This window comes from Cimex lectularius, unplaced genomic scaffold, assembly GCF_000648675.2.
Source record: "Cimex lectularius strain Harlan isolate CLEC.00 unplaced genomic scaffold, Clec_2.1 scaffold34, whole genome shotgun sequence".
Lineage (NCBI taxonomy): Eukaryota > Metazoa > Arthropoda > Insecta > Hemiptera > Cimicidae > Cimex > Cimex lectularius.
The window spans coordinates 1523630-1547733 of NW_019392635.1; the positions used below are offsets into that span (position 1 = coordinate 1523630).

Genomic DNA, 24104 nt, shown 5'->3' on the forward strand with positions numbered 1-24104 from the left:
ATTTGGAGATCGTGAGATGAGGTCTGGTATGATGTAGGTTTAGAAAAACATTTTCTTTATCGTGCCAATGTTTTGATCTTTATTGAGATCATCTTCAGCGCTCATAGTGTTTGTTTTCTGTGTAGAAGTGTCATTCTTGTCTGTCGTGTTGAGAGTGCCTACCAGACCGCATAATAATTAACTAACGGTCACTAAACACCATACATTTACACACACACATAAAATTATGTGTGACCACATAGACGATTTTTTGCTATACCAATCATTGGAATATCCAATAAAAGCCCCAAGTGGCTAGCAACCCCAAAACGACGCGAATGGCTTGACTATCAACACTTCATTGGCATAGAAGGTATTTGAGTTTTTGCCTTAGCCAGGATGTTGTCCTTAGCTGTTTTTTGTGACCAAAAGCACCATTTTTGTTACTGATTAATGGGTACCAGTGATGGCCTAAGAATGCACATTGAACAGTTTTAAGAGAAAAAAGATAGCATTGCTGCATAAAGCCCCCCCATACACCTACAAACCAATTGCACAATTGAGGCTATTATGCAAACAATTGTATAGTGTATTATGTTGTTTTAGGTGCTGTGCAACTAGTTGCGGAAATTCAAAACAGTTTGAAATTAATTGCATAACGAGTGGCATTGGGCAACTGTTGCATTGTGTATGGGCTCTTTTTGTATAAATGGTGTTACCATTTCTACTAATTCACCAAAAGTTATGAGGTCCATTCGCAAATAATTTTTATGATCAAGTGGTGAACTCAATTGAAGTTCTTTGAGGAGATTTGCGTGGCTAAAAACAGATCTTTTCTTCAACCACTCTTTGCTTCCTTTTTCTTTCTTTTTTTGACACAATAGAAATTATAGCTAAACAGGCTGCATCAAGACAAAAGACAAAACAGACAAAAGCAGTTTAAAAAAAAAAAAGCAAGGTGTATGGGGGGGCTTAACAATCCTTAATCTGCAACATCATGATATGTACATTTTAAAAAATATACACAAATGGATTTATTAGTGAAAGCATTTGTTTACCAGGCGTTAGTTTTCTTCACAATTATAACAATAAAATTAGATTTTTTATTATGTTCAAATAATATTTGGTGTATATTAAAGGTTGTATCCATCGATGAAAAAAGTACACTGAATCTCGAAAAAATTTAGAGTATTTATACTACTATTGCATGGATAAAGGGTTGTAATTACATAATTGAAATGAGATTATACATTATTTGGAAATATGTAATAATAAAAAGACATATCTAAACTAAATTTTTCTAAAAATGAAGATTTACAATTAATTTACATGTTGTTCAAAAGATAGCGCCAGAGTGGTATAGAACAGTAATAGAACCTTTTGTTTGTATACTTTGGTTTTCAAAGTTTTCTCCTTTAATTTGAACGAAATAATGGTTTATCTTTACGTTTCTACAAATTCGACAATTGATTTCAATGGCTGCACCAAACAGAATTTGGATGCTTTGTGATGACGTTAAACTTTTAGACGGTATAATCCAGTTTGGATTCGATAACTGGAATGACATATCGAAGTACACAGGTTGGGATGCGAAAGAGTGCGAAGATCGTTACATCCAAAGGTTCATCACAGAGCCCCAAAACGCAGAACTTCAGGAACTGGTCAAAGACTGGAATGAAGAAAGGAAGTCTGACAGGCTTTGCCCCAACAACTGCTTCCTGTCTGTGCCGAACAAGGTCAACGCGTATAACTACGCCAAACTGGTAAAATTGGAAGACCACCTCAGTTTCCTTGCTCAAGAGGGTTGTAAAAAACCACCTCCGATCCCTCACAGAAGGAGGTTTGTAAACAGTTATCTCCCTCTGCCTGGGCACAATCCGTATCGGTCTGACTTCGATGTTGAGTTCGATGACAAGGCAGAGCATATTCTCAGCCTGCTTTACGAACCTGAAGATCAAGACCCTGCTCCTGTCGAACCCGACAAGCAAGACAAGCAATTAATCGATGAGATGAAAATCGCCTTAGCGAGCATTTACAATTTTAGGCTTAGTGAGAGGTTCAAACGCAAAATAATCATCAGGAACCATGCTCTTATAGACAGAAGAAAGACATACAATGCGCTACAAAGGTTTGAGGTAAGGCAGATTATGCTTTCATTTAATTAAAATAATAGTGTGTGTGCTTTGATACTGGCATATTCTTGTATTGTGCGCCATGCTATCTATCGGTGAAGCAGGATGTATTGATGTTTACATTAGAGAAAATTTATTTAACTCAAATAAAAAGATGTTGCTTTGAGGATCTCCTTAGGTTTCTTTCAGATGATGCGTTAGTTGTTTCAACTATGGTGAAAGGCACAAAAAGTGGCCACCCTTAATATTTTTAATTATCTCTCAGACAGTCCTCCATTGCCTCCTCTTACAACAATATTTCGTCCATTTTAAAGGATTAGAGGTAAATAAAGCAGATAAAATCTCCCACTTGTGTTTACAATTTGATTTTGTAAATAAATCTTTGAATAGTCAATCTCTTCTGTGTTGATTTTTTTGTAAAGCTTCTTTCTAACGTTCCGGTGGTTTGATTCTTTTAAGTTGTACCATTTTTAAGTTTCATATTTGTTTGAGTGATGGTTTAAACTGATACATCAGCTAGAATCATAGCATTTTTGGAAGATGGAAGAAGTCAAGCGTATGTGGCCAGGGTGCATAATATACCCAGAATAAATAACCGAAGGGTCTTCCCCCTTCAATTCCCACAGACCCCCTGGTATTTTTTCATGACCCCTTCCTCAAAAATAAAGTGATACAATAATTCATTGTGCTCTGGCTAATAATGAGAAATAGGGCCATTAAAAAAAAAAGCATTAAAAAAATATGTTTTTCAGCTGAGGCTTAAGGAGACCCTCAGTATCCAACCTCTTAACATGAAATGAAAGTTTGTGTTAAGATTTTTAAGGTATTAATAAAAAATACTAAGAAAAGTGACAAACCGGAGGGCTTAACGTCCAACTACCCTTTGGGGGGGGGGTCAAACATTTTACAATAAATGTTTTATACTGTAATTAATTAAAAAGCCATGGGTTTTGCCAGGATTTGAACCCAGAACCACTAGGGTGGCAAATACATGTCAGACGCCCTAACCTCTCAGCCTCCACAGTCCCCTTATAAAAAAATATTAGTCAATACTTATTACTAAACATCATTTATATTGTTAAATATAATTAAATTTACAATATAGTTTCTGGAGAATGCATGATTTCCTGTGTTTAATGTTAATCGATATTTAATTAAAGTTTTGTAATATTTATAACTAAAATTTACTTATTTTTCTTTAGATTTCAACTGTTGGTAAAAATCTTTCAACTCTGCTTCATCTTCAGAGGTTTATTTCTGGTCCGGAATTCGATTACCTTTATGAAAGCCTTTTGCATCAGAATGAGCTCAAATTGCGTATTCAGTCATACATCAACTACAGGGAACAAGGGATCAGGTTTTTAAGCGGCATAAAGACATACGATGCTTTGAATAAAAAAAGATCCAAGTATAAAGCAGAGCTGAGGTATAATAGAATCCAGCTCGACGAATACGGGTTCAGACAGGTCAGATGCGCCGCGCCGCTTGTACTTCACAACCTGCCAGGGTAAGTCGACGGTTAAGTTTCTATTGAAACAAATTCGAATTCGGTTTGTAAATTTTCAGATATAATCTGCTCGAAGAAGGTGAAAAAGATTTATGCTCTAATGCGAGGATAATACCAGAGACTTTCTACAACTTCAAGCAGCTGCTAATATCGGAATGTAAAAAGAACAATGGGCTCAGGCTGGCCCAGGCAAGGCAATTAATAAAAATTGATGTCAATAAAACAAGAAAAATTTACGACCACCTCATGTCTTCCAAATTGATCTGGCAGCCTAGATGATTTTGATTTTATTAATACATATTTTAATGTAAATGATATAAACATTTATTTATTTAACTGTATTAAAAGTTTATTTTTGAAATATATTTGAATTAGGGCTGTGCCTGAAGTTGTAAATCTTATTGACCCCAATTAAATAAATTTCATGTTGACAACAAATACGTCCAAACACATATTAAATACTTTAATATCGGTACATTAATTACATAATTACGTTTTTCATGTTAATAGGAATCAACGAAATATTTGCTTTGTTATTAAATTGATTCTTCTATTTTTTACAATTTATGTTCCTCACTTTCCTTGCATGCCTTGTTGGAAATCAGATTATTTGTACGGCATACAATTTCACTACAAAATAACATTTTTTATGACTTAATTGGTAACAATTAAAACATGAAAATTGTTTGAGCAGAGGTTTTAATTTGCTATTGACCCATATCAATTACATTATCGAACAAATTAATAAAATTTTAAGAGTTGAGCTGTTTTGTTAATGAATAGCATTATTTTGTTTTTACAATTTTTTTTTTTTTTTAATTTGTTGATGGTCTTTCATACTAAAACACAAAAACATGCAATATTTTTTATTTAGTTAGAAGTTTTTGTTTAAATTTGTACAACCCATGTTTCAATGATGTTTATTTAATATTCTTAAAATATTTAAGTAACTTCTAAATGCTCAAAATATTGACTAAAAATGTTTTAGAAATATCATTTACAATATTTATTAATAATTAAACTTGTATTTTTATTTCTCTACCATCCTTATTGGGGTGACATTGATATTTAAAAGTTACATCCTAAATATTTTGAGAATCAAAGTATGACTATAAAAAAAAATACTGGAATTAGTTTTTACATTTAAATTATAATATAATCTTGCAAAAAATGAAATTGATGATTGGAGCGCTCAACCAAATTATTACATTTACATATAATATATATAAAACATTTAGATAATAAAAAGAAATAATGGTTAGCTATAATTTGGATTGTCTTCAGACCAAAATTTTGCTTCCAACTAATAACATCATTTTAGCTAAATTATCTTAAAACATAAAATCAGTTTTCAATTATCTTTTAGATTAAACTTGTTTACATTATTTTTCGCCAAAAATATTTATAAAACAGAAATAAATTGTAAAAATGTAATTCAAAATGTAAAATTGAAAAAAAAAATTAAATTTTAAATTACAATCAGTACTTTTAATTAAGTAGACTAGTGGTGTTTTACAAGATGGCCTATGATTCTCTTTTAATTTTATTTAATAGTCAGTTTTCTGAAATTAAATTGATCAGGGAAATTTGTTGAGTCAGTCACTGCTTTGAACTTCTGTGTTCTTGTATTTATTTATGACCTCTAATAGTTTATCAGCCTCCTGCTCAGTTTTCACCCTGAGCAAAACCGGTACCGGAGCCGGTTTCGAGTCGGGAGTTGGGATGCACACGACCGTAACGTTGTTTTTACCGACTCTCTCGCTTGGTATGTCTTTGTTGAGGATGAAGTTCAAAAGTACATTTCCTAAATTGGTGTCTGCTCTCACGATAACTTGGTGCTTCCCACTTATGCTTTTAATGTACAACGTGCCAACACCTCTGTCTGCATAATTATTGTCATTTTTAACAAACAGTTTGACCCTGAAAATAAAAAATGAATTGTACTTTTTACTGATTTTAAAAGAAAATTAAATCGGTGTTGCAAGGTTACCTTTGTGAAAACAATGCTTCTTCTTCAACTACAGGAACTAAATTATACTTCTCTCCAGCCACTTCATCTTCATTGCCATCTTTATTGCCATCGGTAGTTTCAGAACCACTGTTTCCACTTGTAAATGTACTAGAAATACAATTATTTGTATTATTTTTGTCATACTGATGTTCAATTCAACAAATTTAATTCTACAATAAAAATTAATATCTTACCTTTGAAAAGTTGTGGGTTTTTTCATGTTTTCAAATGTAGGTATGTTAAAACTAGTCGTTGTATTGGATGATAAAAGAGGATTTGTTACTGAAGACGCACCAAATGTAAATGGCGAAGGTTTGTCTTTATTTGGTGAAATGTCTCCTTCTTTTTGTACTTGCTTTTGGGCTGAACTATTTGTCAATGATTCATTAATAGGTAACTTAGAGAATTTAAATGTGCTAAAAGATGTCGTCTGTTCGTTATCTTTTTGCCCTGTATCCCGTTCAGCTCTAATCTCTTTAAGGTAGTTATCATAGTCCGTAAACACCGGTGATAATATGCACGTCGGATTTTGCTCAATGTGCAATTTGATCCATTCTAATAGTGTCTCATTTAAACCTTTAAGTTTAGATAGATAAACTCCTTGTTTATCAGCTTTTGGCCCCTCTTTTGATCCTTCCTTCGATGGAAGTTCGTTGCTGCCATTTTTAAATTGAGACGAAAACAGGCTGTCTGATGAAAACGTCGCTTTTGGAAAAATTAGTTTGTTCTTTTCATCCTGAAACAAGAGACAAGTTGTAAGACTTTAATGAAAAACATTGTCAAAGAAGAATCATTTACCTCATTTGATTTCGTGTCATTCCCTGAAGTATTTGTGTCCTCTGATTTACTACTTTGACTATTGTTGGACGATATGTTGCTAAATAAATTTGTAAATGGATTGTTGGAAGTACTATTTGGAATATTGAAACCACCAAATCCAGCGAATACGTTTGTGCCATTTGCGGGCTATAAAAATAGAAAAACATATATAATTTTATCACAGTAATATATTTTTTGTCTAATTTGTAGTTATAGTTTTAATCCTTATTCACACTAAAACATTACTTCTATCTTTACGGATGTCAAGGGAAATGCATTAAAAACAAATTACTTGAATAACAAGAAAAAGTAAAATGAAATGAGACAAAATTTTTTAAAATAAATTTTATAGAGGGCTGACTTTTAAAGTTCCCATCAGTAAAGTAAAAAAAGCCTCACCATCATTTTACAAACTTAAAAAATGGGTACGGCTGGTCAAACCACAATAATACCAACTGCTGAAGATGACAAAAGGTTGAAATGCACCTGATAGAATAAATAGGACATAATTACTAGCCGACATTAAACACTAATACACAATAGCCACATTAAAGGAGAAATGGAATCTTGGATGAGTAACAAACGACAAGAAAAAAAGGAAAACCTTCTCAACAAAAGAAATTAAAAACTCTTAACTGGCATATTTAATGCTCCAGTTAAACATCACCTTCAAAAACCAGTGCTATCAACAGATGGCCAATGTTTAGAAGAGATAGAAACTATAGAACATATCCTATGCAACTGTAATAGTTAGGAAAAGGATATGGAACCTGGGAAAACCATTCTTGAACCATGTAAATCTTGATGCCAAACCCCTGAGAAGAATTCATTACTTCATAAAAGAAACTAATAGCTTCAAGGAAACCCATTAACAGAGATCGGCACAATAAAAGACAGTTTAAGTCTAAAGGAATTAATCGTTATGACTCCATATGGACAGGAAAAATGATAATTTATTTATCTATAGCCTCTTTTTCAGCCTCCCACCACAACATATTTTTGGAGAGAACTCAAAGACTGACCTGACTGTAAACCTAGGCTAATATGCTCCAGTTTTCCAGTTTTGAATCACGGCGATTGCGCATTGCACCAGGGAAAGAAAAAGGCTAGGACTACATTCCCAGAAGATCGCCTATTCTCAGACAGTCAGACAGACTAAAGCCTTATGTGAGGTGAAGGCAAACGGTATTTACAACTGCATGGAGGTTCTTGCGGAAGTCAGCATTGACATTGGCCTGACCATTGATTGGGCCCTGGACATTGGGGACATAGAGGCAATGAGATAGAGGACATGTAGGCCAAAGAGGTAGCCAAGATGGGCTCTACCCTACGAACCCTACTATAGCCTAGCACCTTGCCACAAAAGAGGATTCATCTTAAAATGGATCCTTAATGAGTCTAAAACCTGGTGGAACAACACCCCAGGAATGAGACACGCAAAGAGATTCATAAAAGGGCCATCCACAAAACTTACAAACAAATTACTGGAAGGCACCGCAACCGAACCAGGATTCTGGTTGGACTCCTGACAGGGCACTGCCACTTAAGAAAGCATATCCACTGGATAGAAGAACAGACAGAAGAAACACTATGCAGATACTGCCAGGAAGAGGAGGAGACCGCAGAACACATTTTATGTTTCTGTGAAGGACTTTGTAGGTGCAGATTCTTACAACTAGGAGAGGAAAAGCTGCAAGATCCAACACTAAGGAGCTGCAGGGTAGGCTATGAAGGTCGATTAACAGCCCGAAGCTAGCCAGTGAGTTATATAAAAATAGAAGAGCACAATAGATCTACTCAGGTCAAGGTGAAGGCCTGGTGACCACCTCTTTGATCCCTATCCTTACACCTCTTTCACCAGGGGCGTTCATTCAATTGGTCAAACGAACGTGTGTCAAGGAATGTAGCTGGGTAGGAAATGTTTTGAAACTACAGGCACAAGTAATGGTGACTGTTGGCTCAACTCAAAAGACACAAGTCAGCATTTATCCTTTACATTGAAGGAATAATGTTTGGGCACATGGCAACCCAGTTGAATTAACTAAGGCTCAAATCATAGTCAACTCTTTTAAAGACTTAGAAAAATATAAACATAAGGGTCTTATGATTTTTTCAAAAACTGATTGTCCTTGTGTTTTGTTGAGAGATGATAATTGAAGACAATGAAAAATTTCTTTCATAATTTTTTATTTCCCCCAGTTCAAAGAAAAACCAAAACAACCATAGGAGTTGCTGAAGAACCTTGTAGATTAGTACAGATTTTAGACATTTGTGTGCGAATGTGACATGTCCGAGAAGGTGAAATTATCTAAATATTAAAACGAATCCATTTAATTGACCATGTTAATTATTTCAATTAATTATTCTTTTTATGTAAGGTCTTGGTTAGGGATGGTTACAAGCAATATTCGAACCCACCATCTTCGGCGCAATACGCTGTTGCTCTTAACACTTGAGCTATCGTGACTTCGATCCCCTCTGACTCCAACTTCCCATCTCAACCTACAACTGTTCGAATTTTCCCTATTTTTGCCATTTTTCAAATGTCGTGTAATCAGGATTCGATTCTCAGCGATTTATGAAGTGGCCACGGGGAGCTGTTAGTGAAGTGATACTTCTTTACTTATTATACATTAATTCGTTTATGTTTAGTGGTCTAATTGACCATTAATTATTCTTTTTATGTAAGGTTTTGGTCGTGGAAATGGGAAGTTGGTGTCTCAATAGATCGAAGTCACGATAGCTCAAGCGGTTAAAGCAGCGGTATATTGAGCCGAAGGTCATGGGTTCGAACCCCACTCATAACATTAACTCTTTCATCTCAACCAAGACCTTACATACAAAGAGTAATTAATTGAAATAGTTAACACGAATGTAGTCGTAAATTTATGTTAATGAACACATTATATCCATGAAGTGATTGGAGGTATATTAACAGTACAAAACCACCTCATGGATGGGCCTTTTACGAAACATTATTTATGCTAGTGCTGTTGTGGAAAACCATGTCAGTACCTGGGTAGTACGTCTCTTTCCCACTTTTATTACTCTTTTGCTCATATCTTCCTTTGAAGCTTTTTTAAAAACTCCGATTTCTTCCGGTTCTTCTTCCACATCCCAGTTATCTCGATTTAATTCCGTCGTAGCCGTTCTCTTGGTCATTTTGTATCGTTCTTGATTATGTTGGTTCCCGAAGCTGGATAAAAAGCGAAAAAAAGCAAGACAAAGCTGGAGCTTCGATGTGCTAAAATGTAAAACGGTCAATGCGAAGTTTATCTAAGTTGAGACGTGCTATCCTGTAAAGTAACCTGTTGTATCCACGGATGGCAAATGCCGTTACTATTCTAAAATTGAGCGTTTCGAGTATTTTAAAATTTTGAAGTCTGTACGATCTACCATAAGGGGATTAATTTTATTGTCTGAAGTTTTAATGGAAATAATTTTTAAAAAAAATTGGCATTTTCAAAAACGGACGATAGGAAATTTAGGAAATGGTTTTGAAAAGTTGACTGCCCGTAAAGATTTTCTCCCGGTTCGACTTTAATTTCCAGAAGATATTTCTCTCTTCTTTTCCCGGGTGGAAGCATTTTAAAATATACCCGGTGAACAATTTGTCTCCCGAGACGGAATCGACATTAAAAATCGGCGGATAATCAAAATTTCGTATTAGTTTTAACGAAACTCCTCAGAGGGAGCCTCGACGTTTGGGGGCTTTTGTGGATATTTCTCCCCTTGATTTTGCCTTTTATCCCCGATATGAAATTTTCTCAGGGTGCATTCTCGTATTCAATTGAAATGATTGTTTTTACAAATGGACTTAAAAAGGGTTTTTAAGGGCTAGCAGGGATTTTGCACGATAGTCCGCATTCGAGGGCGTCGGGTAAACCAAACTATATTCCAACGTTTTCAGTTTTAATCATCTGTGGAGTTTGTTTACGCCTATGAATGGAAAAAATGGAGCAAGAATTGACAACAGTCGAAAGAATAAGAGAACTACAGAATCAATTGAGGATTGCCATTCAGAACCACCAGGTATACATTTAATTTTTGGACAGTTAACGTTTTCTCCACTATTTAAAAACTATCTTGAGCCAGTACTCGTTTGGTCAAGTGAACTTTTACATTTGCAGGCAATTTAATTTTTCTCTGCTTTTCTTTCAGTTGCTTTATGTGAGAAGAAGATCTTGCCCTTCGGTGAGTATCAGGAATATTTTGGAATGCTTGCGACATGAGACAAATGACATATGTTACACTTTACGTTGTTTTCTTCTTTTCGCAGGATCCTGATATTAAAAATCACATGAACGTGATCCAGGGGTTAATCATTTCGATGGGAAGGACTCAGGTACTTTCAGTTTGATGTTTACTGTATTTACGATAGAAACCGAGTCCAATTTTGTACATTGCGCAGAGCAAAATTTACAGAAACCGGATTTAGTTTGTTATCCAACATTGCGCTCTCTGATTTGATCGTTTTGCAAAAGAACAATGGTTTACTGAAAAATTGTAATGTTGCGACTTATTACAAGTTCGTTGGCATTCATGCTTCAATAAATCTTTAAACACTTGTACCCAAATGGCATAAATTTTTTACTTTTCCTCTTGTTTTCTCTCATTTAACACATAACCATTTGTGACTACCCATTTTCTAATTTCTGTTGTTCTGAAATTGGGCGTTGATGGAAAATTGCCACTTTGCAAATTGGGCGTTTCCTAATTTCAAATTAAAAAATACATATTGTCCCATGCAGTGAATAATTATGTTAATAATGAAATAAATCTTTGTAAATTTCCCTTGCCTCTAATCCGGATTTGGACCTAAGTTCTAACATTGCTAAATCTGTACATTTCACAATGTTGTGTCTAAACTATAACAACTTAAAACAGTATTCTTTCTGTATATGTTGTATGTAAACGGAATTATGTTCTCTATACTGTAGCCCGTCTTAACGTATGACCAGTTTCTTTTTAATATAGCATGACAAATGTAGGTCAAAGAACTCTATCTCTCATCACCTTAATTGATGCTTTTTAATACAATGTAGCTTCCGGCGTTGTAGGAATTCAAAGTGACATAAATATATCTTAAATGTTTTAATCAAATGCATGCATACTTGTGTAAAAATGCCTTAACGATTCTTCACAACCAGTTAAACATTTGCTTTTTTTTAATGGATCTTAAAATTTGATTTTCACGGAATGTTTCAAATCGCTAAATCCTTGTGGATATGAGTATTTAGCTAAAGAAAAGACAAGAGGAACGTAAATTATTTGTAGGATAGAATCAGAAAAACAAGCAATATATTATAGTTTCTAATATTTGCACATTAACATTTGCTTTATTACTTTAACAACTTCGAACTTTATTGATTTCCATTACATTTACCAAGTCTGTATATTTACGTACTTATAATTATTAAAGAAAGCATTTGTTAACAGGTGTGCACGTGTGTATGTGTGTTTGTGTGTGAAAGAGAGAAAGAGATTAAATTGGATGAAACAAAAATCACGCTTAAAATTAATTCCGAACAGTTCAGGAGACAATTTGTAGACTGGTGATGCACTATGCAAGCCAGATTATAATGCATTTAATATTTTGTGCTAATCGTTTCATCTTTTGGTGTTAATTTGTCTTTAGTTAAGTTAATTTTGTTGTTTTAGTTAATGTTAATTTAGCAATGCTCATATTGCCATCAATCGTGTATTTGTATGTTTAGCTTTATCCAATAATTTTTAAATTTTGGTTAGTTTTTAACTTTTTTGAAAAAATTTAGCTCTACTCCAGATACTAATCACTCAGTTATTTTACTAACCTTTGAGAAAAGCAAATTCTGGCAAAATAATACTCGATTTTTATTTACATATGTTATATATTGTTGGCTAAGATTTTTTTTTTTTTTATCACACACCTATTCCACAAATAAAGAAAAGCTTGTTGAAATAAATAAATTTATTTCAGGCTTCCCTGTTGTCTCAGTTCAAGCAGGAAATTACCCAGCAATACGACACACGGGCTTCGAGTTTACGTATCACGAATATTATGTCTAAGCACTTATCATGGAGCGATTCGCCTAAGAATATCCCCGTTTACAAAAATAATATAAACAAGAAGAAAGTTGAACCTAGTGAAAAAAAACCTTGGGGTCGGAAATCGAAGAGGGAAGCAATTTTTCGTAAACCCAGCAAACTCCAATCTCTTTTAAAGGTCAATAACGAAAAGATAAATTCTAAAAAAGAGAACGATAAAGACGCACTTTTTTTCGACAGATCAAAAATTAAAATAGTTTACAGCAACAACAATAAAAAGTTTTGTGATAATTCATCATTAATAAGTGCTAAAAAACTACAATCTGTTTTAAAGCCAAAGTACGATAAAACAAAAGAAAGTCTATTAAAAGATAAGAGAGAATTAGAAAATGGCCAACACGATAAATATTCTATTATTGAAGTCGCTTCTGAGCCAACGAGTCCGTGCTCCTCGAATGATGATACCAAGAGTAAAGAAAGTCCTAGTCAAAGCGAGAGTCATTCTGATACAGAGGTTGTTGAAAATGTTCGGGTCAGAAGGCCAAAAGTAGATCCAGTTATAGATAAAAAGTTTAAAAAACTTGTTAGGAAAAAAAGTAAGTATAAATTCCGTAGGTTTTTAACATTCCTGATTTAATTAATTAATTAATTTTTTTTCTTTTAGAAGAGCGATTTGAAAGTACCATCGTCCTAAGGTCTAATGGCTACGTCAATAACTGGTAATTACTAGATCGCAGAAACATTTCTGGTGTCAATAAATTTTTCTCACATTCGATTCGTTTTCAGCCATCAACAGAAAGATGACACTGAAATGCCTGATTCAATCAAAGATATTTCGCAAGAAGGATTCTTAAAATTTTTTGGTAATAGGCCGTAAAGTTTAAAATAATTAATAAGTTTTCAAAATGTGTGTAATATACAATAGGTTTGTTCAAACACACAATCACAAATCACTTGTCAACTAATCCATGATTTTTGACTGCGCATACCCGGACATTGACTGATCGCAGATTCTTAACTCCTTTGGAACTCTTTTTTCCAATCACGGACTCGTACAAACGGTAGCTTATGTGTGGTTTGAAACACACCAAAGTACAATGGTTAATTTTTCATTAAAAACCAACTTCAGCAACAGGATTAAAAAAAAAAAAATCAAATTTCACTTTATTATGTTACTTTATTAATGTAAACAAACTGACATAATAGAATTCTATTGAAATAATCGGAATTTTATCTGATGATATCTAATTTTCCTGAAGTTAATTATTTATTTTAAATTATCTAATTTATTATTTATATAATTATATGATTTTTTGTGTGACTTAGATTTTTCTGTTATATTTCCTTTCCAAATGAATATGTACTAGACTGAAAAAAAGAAATTCTATTGTTGGTTGAGGTCACTGAAATTCATCCCACATGTTTTAATATTTTTAGAGTATATTGTATATTTAAGGGGGTTTGTTAGTGCATATTTTAGAATTTTTATTACAAAACCCAGTGTGTAAGAACTTCGTGATATGACGAGAGCGAAAGCACAGCGAAATGTCGCACACATCTGTGATTACCAGTCCAAGCAAAATCCTCGGACTATTTCGAATGTCAAAAACCAGTCATAAACTCTGCTCGAAGCCAAGTTGGAGCAGCTATCTGTCGGTTTTCTAGCGTTGGAACGATCAAACTCGACTGTGTAAGTCAGTTTGCCGATGGTTTGGACATGTGATGGAACAGATCTAATATGTATAAGAAAATAATTTTGACATTTACTCTTAATACCTTGCTAGTTTTCAAAAGTAAATAAGATTTACTGGGTTATATGCAACTGATATTATCACAGTTAAATTATATATTATAAATATTAAAGTACAATTATTGCATAACTATTATTTATTATCATTATAAATGTTATCTATTTTCAAATTGTAAAATTAACATGCTAATTGGCTGTATAAAATAGTGACATTTAAACCTAAATTAATTTAAAGTTTGCTGTAATTATTTTCTTTTTTAATTACTTTGTTAGCTTATATTCTAGTAACTTGTAAAGTTACTATTTATATATTACCAGTTTAATTGAATGTTGTATTTTCTTAAGTTTTATCTATAAAAAATATTAATGTGTATGTTTATTTATAGATCGTGAGACAAGGTAGTGGGATGTAGGTTTAGAAAAACATTAACTTTATCAAGCCAATGTTTCGAGCTTGGCACAGTAAAGAAAATGTTTTTCTGAACCTACATCATACCAGACTGCATCTCACGATCTCTAAATAATCATTAATTAATGATCACTAAATACTACATATTAATGTGTATTGTAAATTATATTCTTTATTAAACACTCATGAAGCCATTTTAAGTGGTGAAAACTTAGCTTTCAAGTATTGTCAATATAATTTTTTATTCTTATCTTATAGTTTTAAAATTAGTTCATTCAATAATCATTTGTTGGTATTAATGTTTGTTTTTTAATTTAATGAGTCATATTTTTTCTTTATCTGGTTAGATTGGAATTATTTATTGAGGTATATATTCTAGGAGACAAAAATTTAATATAACGAAATTTTCAAAAAGAAATTAATTGTTTTAAAATTAAAATTAAATTGTTCCTTCACTATTATGGAGCATTTCTGTACTTTAGAGATTTTTTAATTAGAAAATTCCTTTTTATTTTTTACTTGTTTAATTAATTTTGTATCATTTCAAATGTTTGCAATGGTTTTAAAATAAATGAATTTGTAGGATTAATAAGCCGATCACAAAGCGATGTACTAAAGAGGAAACGTTGTGAAAGGAAGCGGAGGAGTGTAGCCGGACAAAACAATTTTTATAACGACTATTTTCAACCTACGACAGTACGTAATACTCCAATTTAATATAAATTTAATATAAAAAAATTTAATCGTTAAAATATATATTTTATGTTTTAGCCTAAACGTACATATACACCGAGAAAGGCTGCTAGTATACCTACATCCCCGAATAATCAAGTGACTGTTGAGACAGCAATTGATATCGACGATGAAGATGAAAAACCGAGCAAAAATAGCATAAGCTGTGTTATTTGCAACGACGAAGGTAATGAGATATATTCTCTTCAAATCGGCAGTGTTTTAAAGTATGGTTTTGCAGGTACGTTAGAGACGTGTGCTTCATGCAGCGAAGCCTACCATTCCGCTTGTTCTACTTTCAACGGTGGCTGTCCTACGTGTAGCGCTCAAGCCGCAAATATTAAAAGTATAGTAGGTGCCAATTCTGCAAGCTCCGCTTCCAGTTCAGAACTGATAAAACGATATTTAGTTCCTAACGGTGATGTTTAGAGAAAGGTATTTCCATCGCCTTCGTGCATTTGGTGTAAATAGAAGCGATTCTGCCAGTGTGCTCAATAGTCGTTATTCTGTTTTAGGGAACTTGTACAAATGAATGAACTAAACTAGAGAAAATATTTATATTCATACTTGAAATTCGACTGAAAAATTATTTATTTGAAAATATTTTTTTTTTAATTGTTGAAATGATTTCTAATTAACTACATTATAGATTAGCTTTGTGTGTATGTATTGTATCTCATAGATATAACATATACACATACGTATGGGTTTTTTAATGGTTTTCAATTAATGTAAAATTATTGCTTTACTTATTAACGAAATGTGAGATAACAACAATCATAAATCAGATAATTATTTTACCCCTGTTATTTAATTGTGTTTCCTTACCTCCTTCAATAAAAGATTTGCAATTTTACCTGTCATAGATCTCGGGGCTTATGTATATACTTCCTATATCAAAATTGGCACGTTGTCCAAATGTGTATAATGTACAGATAGTTCTTTCTATGTATTGCAATTATGGATTAAAACAAAATTCCTTTTGATAACGTATAAATACATATTATCTTGATCATAAATTTCACAAATTGTGCTCTTTATTTAATAAATATTGTTTTGATTGATTTAATTTATTTGTGATCTGTGTTATTAATGTTTTGGCCATTAATTTAAATGATTATTTCTTCCGCCCAACATTTTACTGATTAAAGTGATTTAAATTTAAAAACGTATTATTATTATTATTATTATTTGTTTATTGAATAAATACTTTATGGTATTGTTTTTAAAATGTTCCTTTGGCCTTTTAACAAATATCTCTTAACAAAACCATGAACTTACTAATATTCCAGCACTCCCATACAATCATCATATTTGGAAAAAAACTTTGAAACATACATACTACCAAATTGTTTTAGTTATTTCTTGATTTTCCAACATTCAAATAATCTGTACTTTGGTTGTTACCATTTTTGTCTGTCAGACGCGCTTCAGCATTCTGCAGTCGAATACACCACAATATGACAAAGTGCCAAAACACATCTAACAGTTCAAACCAGTGAGGATGGGAAATACAAAATAATCGTTAATGACCAAATTACAGATTCATAATATCCTAGACTACATGGAAAAATCAAACGATCAAATAACCATTGATCTAAAATTTTCAAATAGTTTAGTTATACGTTGTCTTAGCAAGGTGATTCCTGTTGGATTTGTCTGTGGCTGCAGTGAATAAAAGGTCAGAATGCTTGATTTTCTTTGTTTTGTTGTCGTTTTTGGATGTCTATTTGCAAGTGGTTTGGAAAAGCTAACCAACGTTACTACAATACTTTCTTTTTTTTTCCAATAACGGATTTGACCACAGAATTTTTCTGTTGGGTTTTTTTGGGGATATTGTAGGCGATTCTCTTGTTATACCTTGAGAAAGGAGGTATATCCTCCAAAATGTTCGTGAAATAAATGTAAGTGAAACGAATGGTGTCACTTTTTGACTGAAAATGAACAGTCATTATATTCACCGATATTAGAAAAACAGAATTTTTAACAAAGCATGAGAATCACAAAAAAAGCCACTAGGGACCCAAAGTTAAGTTGCTTTTATTGTTAGAGAAAAGCTGTTGATAGGAATAAGGAAATATTTTTGTTTTGTTCAGCCATTTCCCAAAGCTAAGTCCTAGCTGCATTCAGTTTTACACTCAAAAGGACTAAATTAAACTAATTTCATCACGATTTTGTGTTGTGGTCTGTGTGATGGTCATCTTGATCTGCCTATTTTTTCTGTTTTGTTTGTCACATTTCGATGTAACACGGGTTAGAAAAAGGTATGACCTATAAGTGTGAGATTTCTTTGGGACATGATCAACTAGTAATTTGGTTTTTAGATAAATTTGGTCTGTCTGCCTTTGCTGGGTTGGTCTGTCAGATGAGTTATGGCAGTGTGTATAGACATAGAACATCCCAGTAGAGTAGGCAGACCAAAATGATCAGTAACAACTGAGGATCGTTAAAAGATTACAATAAGACTTCTACAACTTGTTATCTATGAAGTGTGAAAAACTTCAGGACCCCAGCCAAAAAAAGCGTAGCCACACATCCCTTAGAACCGTCTCGGTTTCGGATAACAGGAAGTCAAGTAATCCTAAATTCTAAGCTGTAGTAGTCAACCAGCTGACAGTGAAATTCTTAGGCCCAAAACACACTGGATTAGTGAATTTGATTGATGCAAACCGTAACAAAATGTTTAATTGTGACTGAATTTGACTGGAATAGCTACCACACTGCAGGCAAAACAAGTTTAGTCAATTGTGCACCGATGTAGTGAAGACGCAGTTTTGGTGTATGGTCTGATTATTTAACAAATTATATTATACATCTGTGTGTCCAAAAAAGTTGATTTACTGACTTATTAATTGGCAACATGGCTTGTGATGAACTAGTGCTATTCATTGGACTAATGAAAGGGTCACATCTTACTCCTGCTCTTTCAATTACCTATATATTTAGTTAATTTAAAACTGTCTGTTTAATATTTTGTTTCCTCACTCCTGGCAATTTATCTGTCTGGCATTAAATTTCTAAAAAATGTCAATGTGTGGTTTTCTGGCTCTGTTCCGAACTGGGGAAAATAAATCTTTTGGTCCACTATCTCGTCAACAGCAGCAGTTGGCTGTTTCTTGAAAGTTAGACTGTGGGACTTAGACAAATGCTACTGTTTTGCTTTGCTTCAAACAGCATAGAGTAGCATTAGACTGTTGTAATTAATGCGGTGGATTTTGGGTCTTACAGCACTTTAGGCACTTAAGACTCTTATTACACATAGTTTAAAAAACAGCTAGGTGACAGTGACCATGATGAGGTGTTCTTTCCTGGCAGTTTCAGGAAATCCTCATTGAATTTTAATAACAGACAGTATACACAGTTATAACAATATATGGACTTTTCTCAGCCTACCCCAAACGCCAGTCTTAGCTAACAAATTTCAAACAAACTCTGTCAAAACTTAAGATTCAGCTGATCGCGACTAGACGCCAAATCGATAACAAGTCATCCATTTCCCAGAAATGACTTCCAGTACTTAATGGAATGCTTCTAATGCCGGAAGTTTGATAACAAACATCCGCATACACGTCGGGGTCATTAGTTGTAGTAGCCATAGGCATTTCGATTTAAAAAAATTCTTACTTCAAGCAATCTACCTGTTAATTGTTACAAAACAAATCGATTGTTTAGAAAGAATAAATAGCCTTAACGACGGCTTGTACAACCTAGATTGACGATTAGTGACCAGTTGCGATGCAATTTATTAACGGTGATCATTCATATTTAATTAGAAGACGAACTTCTGTTATGGCCTTAAATTCCAGTCGTCCATCCCTTAATTAATTAAAAATTTAATATGTTTTCAACAGCTGAGCATTCTATATTTAAAACGTCGTTAATGTCGTTAGCAAAATGTGTTAGAAAACACCTTTGTTAAATACCGGCTGCTCAATCAATTTGTACTCCACATTTGAAGGTCATTTAGAATGAAAACTCATTTCAACTTGGGCTGTTGACTTTATTGTTTTTTGTTTCTCTTTTCCTAAGCTACTCATTGTTTTTTATTTTTATTATTTTTTTAAACCTAATTTTTATTTGTAAATGTCCAATTAAATAGACTTAGAAGTGGAACGCGGCTATAAAAGTGTTGAAACACGTGGCTTACTTTGACTGCATTGGTTTCGAATTTCGATTATGGGAAGAAGCAAGAAAGAAAAACTAATTTTTTGAATAAAGATTCAACAAAAATGTTTTTAATACTTATCTATTAGAATATTTATTTACTTATTATTATAAAAAAAAGTCTTTAATGGTTATTCTGGAATGGTTAACTGGACGTTTCGAGAGAGGAAAATTGTCTGGACCATAGCATATAGCGTACGAAATTTCGTAGGATGAAATCATCCTCTCAGTACCAATGTTGTCCATGACTTATTGCATAAATGTCTTGGAAGTCAAAATCGTGCTCTATGCTAATTGAGAGGAGCATCACCTTTCCAAGAGATATACATAACATGGAATTCCTGACAAGGAACAGTAGGAATGACCTTTGCTCAGGTCCCCCTCCAGGACTTCTTTCTTCCCTACTCTTCCTTCTTCCCGTTAACCACGGGTTCACTTTCATTTTCAGTCCTCTGACCATGAAGGTGCCAATATCCTCGATAAGTTTGAACGTCTGCTTTTTACTCATAACATTACAATCATTAGTCAATATCGTCGAAGGTATTTAGACATTTTTTTGTTTTGTTTCCTGTACATTTTTTCCCGTTCAGGTGTTCTTTTTTTTATAAAACCGATCTCGGTTTTCTTTTTAATCCTTCAAGGGGGATTTAATAGGTGTTTTAAATGTCGCTCTCGGGGAGATCTGGGCAGCTGCAAAGATAATTTTGTGTACAACAACGCATCTGCCCTCGACGAGGTCCGTGGTATCGAGGCTGTACCATGCACTTCAGGATGGTGCGGGAAAATTTTAGACAAAGGAAGCAATTCTTTCAAAGACGAAGGTAATCAGAAACATTCAAAATTACATAATAAATACATTTTGAAAGCTTATTTAATCAATTAATTGTTAGAGGACAGTGCAAATGCAAGGATTTCGTAAGTAGGCGGTATTTTGACGGTTGTTTGTAATTAACACATTTCAACAGGGTGTTAATTACCTAGCCATATGTCACGAGAGAACTTTAAAAGTCATATACAGCAAAAACCATTTCTTTAATAATGAAACAATGGTAACGAAATTTCACAGCTCATCAAACATATGTGCGATATTACGAATTTAACAATTTTACAAATATTCAAGATCCCCTAGCCTAAAATTTAAAAAAAAAAGTAATTCTAAAGTATTAACAATAAATCAAATCTGGCAATCACAGTCCAGATGTAATAATTATGTGTTATTTTCTTCACAATTTTATTTTATTTCTATTTTTTGGTATGGTTGTTAAACTATGTATTATTTGTTTATGAGGGAAGGTCAAAGGCAACAAAAAATTCATTTGTTGTAATCCCGTAACTGTATTATCATAGCTCATCCTCAACTGTTTGTGTGATATTACGAATTTAACAATTTTACAAATTTTCATCACTCCTTTCGAATGAATTAAAATAAATTGTGGTAATTCTTAAAGGTTACCAATAAATCAAATCTGACAAACACAGTCCAATTGTAATAATTATTAAATCCATTATATTTAGTGGTCTATTGACCAAATTACTTCTTTCAATTAATTATTTGTTATTTTCTATGCAATTTTATATTATTTTATTTTTTTACATGGTTTTTAAAATATGTATTATTTGTTTATGAGGATAAGAAGGTTAATAAATGCAACAAAAAACCATTTGTTGTAATCCTGTAACAATTGTAACAATATTTTCTAGCTCATCCTCGACCATTGTGTGACATTATGAATTTAAAATTTTACAAATTTTCATCACCCCTTTCAAATAAATAAATATTCATGGTTATTTTTAAAGATTAACAATTCTATTTTTTGATATGGTTGTTAAACTATGTTTATCAGGATAAGAAGGTCAAATGCAACAAAAAACCATTTGTTGTAATCCTGTAACAATTGTAACAATATTTTCTAGCTCATCCTCGACCATTGTGTGACATTATGAATTTAAAATTTTACAAATTTTCATCACCCCTTTCAAATAAATAAATATTCATGGTTATTTTTAAAGATTAACAATTCTATTTTTTGATATGGTTGTTAAACTATGTTTATCAGGATAAGAAGGTCAAATGCAACAAAAAACCATTTGTTCTAATCCTATAACAATTGTAACCATATCTTCAGAGCTCATACTCAAATATTTGTGTGATAGTACGAATTTAACAATTTTACAAATATTCATTACAACTTCATTGTATCAGGTAGATCAAATCTGACAATAACTAGGCTTTTAATCATTTTGACAGTAAAACATATTTTGGTCGACTGTCCCACTTTACAACCCTTTAGGCAAAGGCTCAACCTTTCGAGAGATTTACAGGAGTTACTGGGTCCCCAATGTTTCTTTCGAAGAGTGCTTTTCAGCTTTCTCAAATTTATTAGAATTTATAATGAGATTTAGGCCTTTTCCCAAATTGTTATACCATTGAATGCTTGCTAATGTTTGAATGAGAGTTGCAAGATTTCTTTTTTCAGAAGTTTTTGAGGCTGCCGGAGCGGAAAAATGAAATGGAAGAAAACACAAATTGCGGGGTAATGAACTGCAATGCCTAAAATCGCAATTTAAATAAGAAAAATAGCTCCAAAAAAAAAAAAAAAAGTGTTATTGTGTTTTGTTTCTTATTATTGTTATGTAGAATTAGTTTATGTATCATATTTGAATGGAAGAATAAAAGGATAAGGATGAGCCTATACTCATGCTGAGACTGTTGCTAGTCTGACTCCATTATTATTATTATTATTAGCCATACAAGCCTACGGGGAATTTTTAAATTATGGAACAAAATTCACAATTCTAATTAAAAAAAGAAACAGAAATAAATTTTATATGTAATTTAAAATGGGATTTTTGCATACATTTGGCCTTCCAAATTAAGAATTTTAAAAAAGAAAAAAGAAAAATTAAAGCTTGGATGGCAATAGGATAAATTAGTTTATGAGTGAATGTTTGGAGTCAAAGTTTTATAGCACTCAGAAGAGATATAGCTAACCTAAGATAGAAGGTTTGGATGTTAGGGCGTAATGACCTTAGCCGTTAAAACGCCCTTAAAAATTAATAATAATAATAACAGTCCAGTTATACTAATTGATTTATTTTGTATGCATTTTGGTAATGAAAATTTTAAGTATTTTATTATTTATTTTACTTTTAATTAATAAAAAAAGCAACTTTTATTAGATATTAGATTAACTATACATTTTTCAATGTATGTACATAATGGACGTAAAAAATGTATTTCTTTTTTGTGTGTTTGTGAGCTAACTGGGTCTCTATGGTCATTAAATCACTACATATTTCCCAAAAAATAACTTCTTCCCTTCTTTTTTATTTTATTTTATTTTCATTTAGTTATTATGAATCACATAATGTTATATTTGATTTAGATAAGTAACAGCAGAAGGCTCTGCCATACGTCAATGCTGTAACGAATTTAACAAAGACGTTTGATATTCACTATACGATAGATATTAGTCAATAATTTAGTTGTATTATTTACTTTGGTTAATATTTTAATTGAGACATTTGTTAGACAATAATTTGCAAAATGTTAAATACTTCAAAAATAGTTGAGTATCAGTTGACATAAATATTCAATTCTTGTGTGTTATCATATGGCTGGGGATTTCTGGTCCATTCTGTATACTAACTCTTATAATAATTTTTTAAACAGTGATCACAGATTATTAGAATAAACTAAGCCCCAATATTGTCTACATTGAGATTCACCGATTATTAAATTAATTTGTATATTTTTTGTAATGGTGTAATTGGATTATACAAATTTCTTGCCAAGGTTATGAAAAGATAGTGAAAATATTAAATGAATTTAGGATTTTTTACTAAAACAAATATGATGGTTTCAAATGAAAAATTTTCAAAGTTAAGCACAATTCGAGCTTATGCTTTTCAGATTCTTGAATATTACTGGGATTCTGCACTAGGCAGTTACAAAAAGTTTTGTCTGTGTAATTTATTGTTTGCTTTCTCAATCAAACAATTTTCCATACAATAATTTTTTATTGATTTTTGTTTTGAGAATATGGAGCGGCCACTGAACGGCTCTGTCTACAAAGAGGTCCGGAAGACAGCGAGGAAAGGTGCGCGCTTACAACCTGGAGAAACGAGAAGGTCTTCATGTGCTTTTGCCAAGGGGATTTGTGCAACAGTTCTACAAAATCAGCAATGACAACGATCCTTCTCCTTGTATCACTGCTTCCTGTCTTGATTAACAATTGAACGAATCGGTTTAAATACTGTGATTTAAAACATGTAATTTATTTTACTTTAATTTTTCTATATTTTTTATACATTTAATGTTATTTGTATTATATAATAACATAAAGTTCATTGTTTAATAATTTATTGGTTTTACTAAGCAGGTTTATCCTTTGTTCCCAAATACAATAGTTTATTATTTGTACTCATTTTCATCTCAACCAAAAATTTTAGATGGAAAGAATAATTAATATGGTCAATTATGGTCACTAAACAAATATGGATATTATTTACACTGTTTTCAATTTGTCATTTACAGCACAGAGTTGTTGAAAATTCAAGCACATTTTGATTGA

At 32.5% G+C, this 24104-nt stretch overlaps 4 protein-coding genes across 6 annotated transcripts; 3 read left to right on the plus strand and 1 right to left on the minus strand.

Moving 5' to 3' along the window:
- The first annotated feature begins 1349 nt into the window (after positions 1-1349).
- On the plus strand, positions 1350-4685 carry LOC106661842 (transcriptional adapter 2-alpha). The gene is made up of 3 exons (XM_014385540.2): positions 1350-2114; positions 3314-3618; positions 3678-4685. Exons 1-3 carry the CDS (start codon positions 1455-1457, stop codon positions 3895-3897), a joined length of 1185 nt encoding a protein of 394 aa, XP_014241026.1. The 5' UTR covers positions 1350-1454; the 3' UTR covers positions 3898-4685.
- Positions 4686-5148: 463 nt separating this feature from the next.
- Positions 5149-9877, minus strand: LOC106661841 (nuclear pore complex protein Nup50). Its single transcript, XM_014385539.1, has 6 exons — positions 9757-9877; positions 9464-9692; positions 6428-6595; positions 5824-6365; positions 5609-5737; positions 5149-5538 (listed from the first exon to the last, which is right to left on the minus strand). The coding sequence occupies exons 2-6, from the start codon at positions 9608-9610 to the stop codon at positions 5214-5216; spliced, it is 1311 nt and encodes a 436-aa protein (XP_014241025.1). The 5' UTR covers positions 9611-9692; positions 9757-9877; the 3' UTR covers positions 5149-5213.
- Positions 9878-9925: 48 nt separating this feature from the next.
- On the plus strand, positions 9926-19569 carry LOC106661840. 3 transcript variants are annotated; one of them, XM_014385536.2, is made up of 10 exons: positions 9926-10480; positions 10610-10642; positions 10728-10793; positions 12408-13071; positions 13140-13194; positions 13262-13338; positions 15218-15330; positions 15406-15553; positions 15608-15801; positions 19466-19569. In XM_014385536.2, the coding sequence occupies exons 1-9, from the start codon at positions 10394-10396 to the stop codon at positions 15793-15795; spliced, it is 1431 nt and encodes a 476-aa protein (XP_014241022.1). In that variant the 5' UTR covers positions 9926-10393; the 3' UTR covers positions 15796-15801; positions 19466-19569. The 3 variants fall into 3 exon arrangements, with proteins under 3 accessions (XP_014241022.1, XP_014241023.1, XP_014241020.1); XM_014385537.2 differs by lacking the exon at positions 19466-19569 and adding an exon at positions 15882-16419; XM_014385534.2 differs by lacking the exon at positions 19466-19569 and having other exon boundaries at positions 15608-16419.
- Positions 19570-19775: 206 nt separating this feature from the next.
- On the plus strand, positions 19776-23852 carry LOC106662018. The gene is made up of 3 exons (XM_014385813.2): positions 19776-20070; positions 20172-20351; positions 23570-23852. Exons 1-3 carry the CDS (start codon positions 19791-19793, stop codon positions 23767-23769), a joined length of 660 nt encoding a protein of 219 aa, XP_014241299.1. The 5' UTR covers positions 19776-19790; the 3' UTR covers positions 23770-23852.
- The last annotated feature ends 252 nt before the right edge of the window (positions 23853-24104 follow it).